Source organism: Salvelinus sp. IW2-2015, unplaced genomic scaffold, assembly GCF_002910315.2.
Source record: "Salvelinus sp. IW2-2015 unplaced genomic scaffold, ASM291031v2 Un_scaffold2603, whole genome shotgun sequence".
Classification (NCBI taxonomy): Eukaryota; Metazoa; Chordata; class Actinopteri; order Salmoniformes; family Salmonidae; genus Salvelinus; species Salvelinus sp. IW2-2015.
The window spans coordinates 78,430-87,490 of record NW_019943911.1 but is presented as its reverse complement, the minus strand read 5'-3'; the positions used below and the strand labels follow the sequence as shown (position 1 = coordinate 87,490).

General features: G+C 40.9%; 1 protein-coding gene across 1 annotated transcript in view; it reads left to right on the top strand.

Moving 5' to 3' along the window:
• LOC112074360 (protein mono-ADP-ribosyltransferase PARP8) overlaps positions 1 to 9,061 on the top strand; it is a 76,730-nt gene that overhangs the window by 37,134 nt on the left and 30,535 nt on the right. Inside the window, 1 exon segment of the mRNA XM_070440486.1 lies at positions 3,061 to 3,098. Coding sequence (XP_070296587.1) covers positions 3,061 to 3,098 — 38 coding nt within the window.

Below are 9,061 nucleotides of genomic sequence, written 5' to 3'. Positions count from 1 at the left end.
TTTCACCATCAGCCAGACATTCGTGTGCTGATCTGGTACTGCCAGTAATGTCACGTCAGCCAAAATCCTCGCTGGCATCTGTACTCGATATGTCTACCGTCAGCCAACATCGCTTGCTGGCTCTTATTGCAGTATGCTCACCATCAGCAGAATCGCTGCTGTGCATTGGTACTGCATATGTCACCCCGTCAGCCAACCATCGCGCTCCGTGAGTTACATTGTGGTGCAGGGGGGGAGGATCAAATGTCCGGAGGGGCTAGCTGTCCAATATGCCGCCTTGGGTGTAATCGTATTGAGCACACAGAGCGTCACTTTGCCAGTTTACCGGCTCCAGTGTTAGATATCAACCAGGACTCATTGGTCAGTTCTATATTGAGGATTTTATCTAGATCCACCACGTGCTCTCTACTACCTGCATTGCTTGGCTGTTTTGGGGTTTTGCGCTGGTTTTCTGGACCACTTTTGAGAAGTATAGTGATGTCGAAAAGCGATATAAACTACGATTGATGGAAATTTTGATTATGAATGAAGCTCTACCACCACCAGATCACAGAAGACGACTACCAGTAAGCGCTGGTTTTAATAAGCCCAATGTTCTTGTATTTCATTACTGTACACTCTACATGAACCAACTTTGCCACTATGCTCGTTCTGTTCATCTGACACTGTTGACTGTGATAAGGGGTTTGTAAGATATTTGATCGGATCATAACGGATATCCTATGTAGTAATGCTTTCTCTTCCTGTTCCCTCACGGTGCTTACTCTGTCTACGTCGTCTAGATATACCCAGTAAGACTGCATTTCACTGTGTGCTCGCCATGCTTTCGTATTATACATATACCAGACTGAGATGTAGATGGACATCTTATGAAGGCTGCAGATAGAAACACGAGTGACACGCGGCGTTTTTATTCAGGCACGTGTTAGAAGCATATGCTAAGAGATTGTAGCCAAGACTCACATCAGTATGTGGATCATATCTATCATATCTCTTATATAATACTCCCTGAGCTCGCTGATCATGAAATTAGTTAACTGACCCTTGACCTCTAGTCAGGCTGGAGCGTCCAAGTAAGAACATTGAGCTTGTTGCACAACCCGTCGTAATTTCTAAAACTATAAGATATCCATCCCAACCAATGCACCATTCCTATTTAGGGCCCCTAAGACTCTGTGCCAAGCTATTCCTACTGTATTTAGCCCCTAGGATCTGCGACCCTATTCCTATTTAGTACCTTCCTAGGATTTGGGCACCCTATTCCTTATATAGCCCTTGAGGACTCTGGTCAGATTAGTACACTTAAGAAGGAATATAGTCCAAATGATTTGTCACGACTTTAATCTTCCAATGATGCGTGGAGTTATAACATGGAGTACCATACCGATTAAAGTGGAGCTATAATACAGAATACTAGATCAATGTAAAGCTATATAAGGAAGCTACACAATAGTTAAGATCGAAGTAAGAGACTTATTAAAAGTTCAGAACCGTACGAGTACCGAGATCCATGTAGAGGCTATATACAGAGGATCAGTACTACCGACGATACAAGTGGTGCGAGTCGCTATAACACGGAAGTAACCTAGTACCAGATAATGTGACGAGCTATAACAAGGAAGTTACAACAGCCGCTAGATCAATGTGAGGAGCCGATATATCAGAGGACTACCAGATCAATGGGTGGAGCTATATACAGGATGTCATATCAATGTGGACGTAGTACAGATACGTGAGTGGAACATATCGAGTACCAGATCAATGGTGGGTATATAAGGAGTACAGAGTCAATGTAGTTATATAAGGAAGTACCGAGTACAGATCAATGTGGAGCTATTACAGGGAATAATACCATGATCAAGTGGTGGAAGCATATGATCGACAGAAATAAGGAGTACTGGTACGCGAGATCAAAGATCTGAAATACAGGGAGTACGTACCAATAATGTGAGCTACTATACAGGAGACCAGTACCCAATCACTGTGGACTATAACCAGGAGACCAGATCAATTGCACATATACAGGATTACCAGTACCATATCAATGTGAGCTCTAGTACGGATTACCAGATCATATGTGCAGCATATATACAGGGATAACAGATCAATGTACTAATACAGGGGATACCAGGTATCATTGGACTATACAGGAAGTACCACATCAACTTGGCGCTATATACAGACAGACAGGAATACAATGTTGTAACTAATATCAGGCGATCACCAGTTCAATAATTGCTATATACAGGAAGTACCCAGGCATACAATGAGCTATATACATGGACAGTACCAGTACAATCAGTGGGCTATATACAGGAGTCACCAGTCCAATTCAATGTTGGCGCCGAATCAGACACTGACTTCACTTCTTCAAGTTAATATAGGCATTCTATTCTCTATTACTTATTTGACTTTCTTACCATGCTGGCATCTGGTACTGCAGTATGTCACCATCAGCCAGACATCGCTGGCTGGCATCTGGTACTGCAGTATGTCACCGTCAGCCAGACATCGCTGGGTCGTGGAGTATTGGGGGTGGAGGGGGGGGTGTGAGGAAATGGGCCGGAGGGGGGCTGGCTGCCAATGCGCCTGATGATCTATTGAGCCACACAGAGCTGCTCAGGCTTCCAGTTTCACCGGCTCCAGTGTTAAGTCAACCAGGAACTATTGTGTCAGGTTCATTTAGGATCTTATTGATCCACCGTGCTTCTACACCTGCATTGCTTGCTGTTTGGGGTTTTAGGCTGGGTTTCTGTACAGCACTTTGAGATATCAGCTGATGTAAGAAGGGCTATATAAATATATTTGATTTGAAATTTGATTTRATATTGAAGCTTACACACTCAGATCACAGGAGAGACGATACAGTAATGCACTGGTTTATAAGCCCAACTGGTTTCTGGGTATTTTTCCATTTACTGTAACTCTACATAGCCACTGTTCACACCTGCCTCGTTCTGTCACTCTGACAACTGTTGACGTGAAAGGGGCTTTGTAAAGGAATTTGATGGATTATAACGGGGATATTATGTGGTAATGCTTTCTCTCTTCTCCCCTCAGGGTGTCCTACTCTGTGCACGTCTCTGATGACTACCCAGGTAAGAGACTGCGTCTTCACTGTGTCTCTGCATGTTTGTAGTCATTATACTACCACGAGATGTAATGACAGTCTTATGAAGGCTTCATAGATAGAAACAAGTGGACTAGCGTTTTTTAAAGTGCACAGTGTGAGAAGCCATATTCACAGAGATGTACCCAGCTCACCATCTAGGTATGATCATATTATCATATCTTATATTATATCCTGAGCTGCCATCATGCATGATATTAGTTGACTGACCCTTGACCTCTAACCTCAGGCCTGGGAGCGTCCAATAAGACCATGGCACTTGTTGCACAACCCCTCCGTAGATTCTAAAACTATAGAGTATCCATCCCCAATAGCACCCTATTCCCTATTTAGGGCCCCTAGGACTCTGGCACCCTATTCCCTATTTAGTACCCCTAGGACTCTGGCACCCTATTCCCTATTTAGTACCCCTAGGACTCTTGGCACCCTATTCCCTATATAGTGCCCTTAGGACTCTGGTCAAATGTAGTACACTACAAAGGGAATATAGTCCAAATGTATTTGTCAGACTTTATCTTCCCAATGATGCAGTGGAGTTATATACATGGAGTACCAGTACCAGATCAATGTGGAGCTATATACAGAAAGTACTAGATCAATGTAAAGCTATATACAGGAAGTACCAGTACCAGATCAATGGGGAGCTAGATACAGGATACCAGTACAGATCAATGCTTCGGAGCTATATCCAAGGAAGTACCCAGCTACCAGATCAATGTGGAAGCCTATATACAGAGGTAGTACCAGTACCAGTATCAATGTGGGAGCTATATACAGGGAGTACCAAAGTAACCAGAATTCAATGTGAGCTATTTACAGGGAGTTACCAGATCAATGTGGCAGCTATATACAGGAAAGTACCCAGTACCAGATCAATGGTGGAGCTAACTATTAACAGGGAGTACCAGTTCATCAATGTTGGAGCTATATACAGGGAGTACCAGATTCAATGGGACGCATATTACAGGGAGAGTACACAGGATCAATTTGTGAGCTATATAAGCAGAGTCAAGGAGCTTATACACAGACCGAATCAATGTGGAAAATATATACAGTACATACCAGCTCATCTGTCTTATACCAGATCCAAGTGAAGACTATTACAGGATCAGCAAAGTGTGTGGAGCTATATACTGGGAGTACCAGTACCAGATCAAATGGTGGAGCCTAATACAGGAGACCAAAAGTACCAGCATTCCAGATCAGTGGGCGCTCTATACATGACATGACTTCATGTCTTAAAGTATAATAAGGACTGTCGTTTCTCTTTACTTATTAACCGTAGTCTCTTACCATAATTATGGACTTGGTATTTTACCAAATAGGGCGTCGTTATTGAGCTGTACTGTCTGTAAACACCCCTTACCTTGTCACAAACCACAACTGATTGGCTCACACGCATTTAAGAAGAAAGAAAATTCCACAAAATTAATTTTATCAGAGCACACTGTTAATTTAACAATGCATTTCCAGGTGACTACCTCATGAAGCTGAACACTCATGAACACGGGCACCCTCATAGATATCATCCTAACCAACTTGCCCTCTAAATACACCTCTGCTGTTTTCAACCAAGATCTCAGCGATCACTGCCTCATTGCCTTCATCCGTAATGGGTCAGCGGTCAAACGACCTCCACTCATCACTGTCAAACGCTCCCTGAAACACTTCAGCGTGCAGGCCTTTCTAATCGACCTGGCCGGGGTATCCTGGATATTGATCTCATCCTGTCAGTAGAGGATGCCTGGTTATTTAAAAAAAAATGCCTTCCTCACTGTAAAGTTCATAGAAACATGTCAAATGATGTTTATATTCAACCCTCAGGTTGTTTTTAGCCTAAATAATCGATAATATTTCAACCGGACAATAACTTCGTCAATTTAAAAGGTAAACAAGAAAGGCACTCTCTCGGTCTCGCGCATGAAAAAGCTCTGTGACACTTTAGGGTCCACTCATTCAGACTGCTCTTACTTCCTCATTTTTCAGAATACAAGCCTGAAACAATTTCTAAAGACTGTTGACATCTAGTGGAAGGCATAGGAACTGCAATTTGAGTCCTARGTCAAYGGATACTGWAATGGCATTGAATAGAAAACTACAACAAAATAAAACTAAAACTTCCTGAATGGATTTTTCTCAGGTTTTCGCCTACCAAATCAGTTCTGTTATACTCACAGACACTATTTTAACAGTTTTGGAAACTTTAGAGTGTTTTCTATCCACATCTACCAGTTATATGCATATCATATCTTCTGGGCCCGAGAAGCAGGCAGTTTAATTTGGGCATGCRTTTCATCCAAAATTCCGAATGCTGCCCCCTACCCCTACCACTGACGACCCTCCCGGCTCCGCCCACCGACATCCTATTAAGGAAAACAAGAGCAAAGAGAAAGAATACTGTACTAGCAAAACAAATMAAATGTTATTTGTCACATGCGCTGAATACCTTACTGACAAATGCTTACTGACAAGCCCTTAACCAACAATGCAGTTTCAAGAAAAAATAAGTGTTAAAGTATTTACTAAATAAACTGAAGTAAACATGAAATACCAAATAGTTAAAGAGCAACAAGAAAATAACAGGAACATATACAGGGGGTACCAGCACAGAGTCAATGTGCGGGGGCACCGGTTAGTTGAGGTAATTGAGGTAATATGTACATGTACAGTGGCTTGCAAAAGTATTTTTCCTATTTTGTTGCCTTACAACCTGGAATTAAAATGGATTTTTGGGGGGTTTGTATAATTTGATGTACACAACATGCCTACCACTGTGAAGATGCAACATCTTTTTTTATTGTGAAACAAACAAGAAATAAGACAAAAAAAAACAGGGGGGGTGCATAACTATTCACCCCCCCCCCAAAGTCAATACTTAGTAGAGCCACCTTTTTCAGCAATTACAGCTATAAGTATCTTTTGGTATGTCTCTATAAGCTTGGCACATCTAGCCACTGGGATTTTTGCCCATTCTTCAAGGTAAAACTGCTCCAGCTCCTTCAAGTTGGATGGGTTCCGCTGATGTACAGCAATCTTTACGTTATACCACAGATTCTCAATTGGATTGAGGTCTGGACTTTGACTAGGCCATTCAGAGACATTTAAATGTTTCCCCTTAAACCACTAGACTGTTGTTTTAGCAGTATGCTTAGGGTAATTTTCCTGCTGGAAGATGACCCTCCGTCCCAGTCTYAAATCTCTTGACRACTGAAACAGGTTTCCCTCAAGTATTTCCCTGTATTTAGCGACATGCATCATTYCTTCAATTCTGACCAGTTTCCCAGTCCCTGCCGATGGAAAACATCCCCACATGATGCTGACACCACCAGGCTTCAATGTGGGGATGGTGYTCTCAGGGTGATGAGAGGTGTTGGGTTTGTGCCAGACATAGCACTTTCCTTGATGGCCAAAAAGCTCAATTTTAGTCTCATCTAAAAAAGAGTACCTTCTTCCATGTTTGGGGAGTCTCCCACATGCCTTTTGGTGAACACCAAATGTGTTTGCTTATTTTTTTCTTTAAGCAATGGCTTTTTTCTGGCCACTCTTCTGTAAAGCCCAGCTCTGGAGTGTACAGCTTAAAGTGGTCCTATGGACAGAGACTCCAATCYCCGCTGTGAAGCTTTGCAGCTCCTTTAGGGTTATCTTTGGTCTCTTTATTGCCTCTCTGGTTAATGTCCTCCTTGCCTGGTCTGTGAGTTTTGGTGGGCGGCCCTCTCTTGGCAGGTTTGTTGTGATGCCGTGTGGCTCAGTTGGTAGAGCATGGCGCTTGCAACACCAGGGTTGTGGGTTCAATTCCCACGGGGGGACCAGGATGAATATGTATGAACTTTCCAATTTGTAAGTCGCTCTGGATAAGAGCGTCTGCTAAATGACTTAAATGTAAAATGTRATGCCATATTCTTACTATTTTTTTATGATGGATTTAATGGTGCTCCGTGGGATGTTCAAAGCTTCAAATATTTTTTTATAACCCAACCTTGATCTGTACTTCTCCGCAACTTTGTCCCTGACCTGTTTGGAGAGCTCCTTGGGCTTCATGGTGCTGCTTGCTTGGTGGTGCCCCTTGCTTAGTGGTGTTGCAGACACTGTGGCCTTTCGGCACAGGTGTATATAAACTGAGATCATGTGACAGATCATGTGACACGTAGTTTGCACAGGTGGACGTTATTTAACAAATTATGTGACTTCTGAAGGTATTTGGCACCACTTTTCCTTTTTACATTTAATTTTTTTTTCATTCAGTTCATCAATTTTTATTATTTTGTGTATGTCCATTACATGAAATCCAAATAGAAATCCATTTAAATTACAGGTTGTAATGTAATTTAATAGGAAAAATGCCAACGGAAGGTGAATACTTGTGAGAACCTAGACAATGTTTAAAGCGGCAAAAAAAACGTTTAGTTTGACAAAATATGCAGTGTGTGTTTCTTTAGTCCAGCATTCCTGATTGGATAGAAAATACATCGCATAGAAATGGAACTAGTGACAGTTGGATGTTTGTTTTAATCCCACGGATGGACAGCTGGTGACGAGAAAATGATTTATCGTCATTATGACAAAATAATATATATAATGCATTGTTGTAACCTTTCTGGATTGTTCTTTTTGGAACCAAATTATGATAAGAGTACTGTATTATGTATTGGATCAAAAATAAATAAAACGTAACAAAATGTGGAAAAAGTCAAGGGGTCTGAATACTTTCCGAATGTATTTGGGGAGTTTCTCCCATTACAAATAAAATATTACATTTTTATTTAGAATGGCAAGCCAGACAAAATTTWATCGGGMCWATTTATATAATGAATATGAATTCAGAGTRCAGAAATGATTCAATATTAAAACATTGAGCCTCTCACTAAAGGATTCAGTCATACCAAAGGTATTCTTAAATCCGAGCTGGTTCTCCAGCAGATTAGTAAGAATGTCTCACYCCATGTTCAAGAATGGCCTTTTAACCTTTTCATAATACAACATCTCACCTTCAGTTATTTGAAAAATGAAATTATCTCCAAAATACCGCTATTTTTAAAACAAGCCTTAGAAATTYGGTTGCAATTTCAGTTTAATCCACCAGAAAAGTAATCATAATACTATTTTTTGTTGTTGAATCTTTGTAAATGACATCAYCAATAAGACTGGTGGAGTTGTCACACATGGACAACAATATATGGAAATATCTGCTCAAAATTACATCCAACTAACAGCAGCATTATGGAAAGGGGGAGAAAGTAAGGAACTTGTCTGTCGGCGTTAAAGACCAATTGGTTAAAGAAAATTGTGATAAGTAAAAAAGTATACAAGTTTCATTTAAGGAAACAAAAATGGTAAGGAAACAACAACAAAAAAACTGTGCAATATAGATAGTTGGGGAGAGATTTTCGATGTACCGATTCCACGGCATATGGTTTATGAACTGATACGCAATATGATGCCGGAATCAAAACGTAATTTAAATGATTATCTAAAATGATTGTAACCAATAGAATGTTAATATATATGGGGGATACAACCGTCCCATGCTCTGTAGATTTTTCTGCGACGAGACCGAATCATTAGATCATTTTGTTCTGCTACTGTCCTTCTGTAGCTTGTTTTCGGTTGCAGTTTCAGGAATGGTGGAAGAATTGCAACATTTACCTGAAGCTAACTCTGCAAATAGCAGTGCTGGGTGATTTTTGAAAAGTCCTAATCAATAATATATTACTCTTAGCAAAAATCTTTCTTTCATTTATAATCTTTAGAAACTACGAGAATCGGTTCAGAACTTTTGTGAAACAGCACAGTTGAAATATATAAATATATATAAATATATATGGCAAATAGAATCTGTACTGGATGGTGTTCAGAGACCGATGGGAGGGGTTGAGGAGAGCAGGATGGTGGGACTGGATGGTGTTCAGAGACCGATGGGAGGGGTTGAGGAGA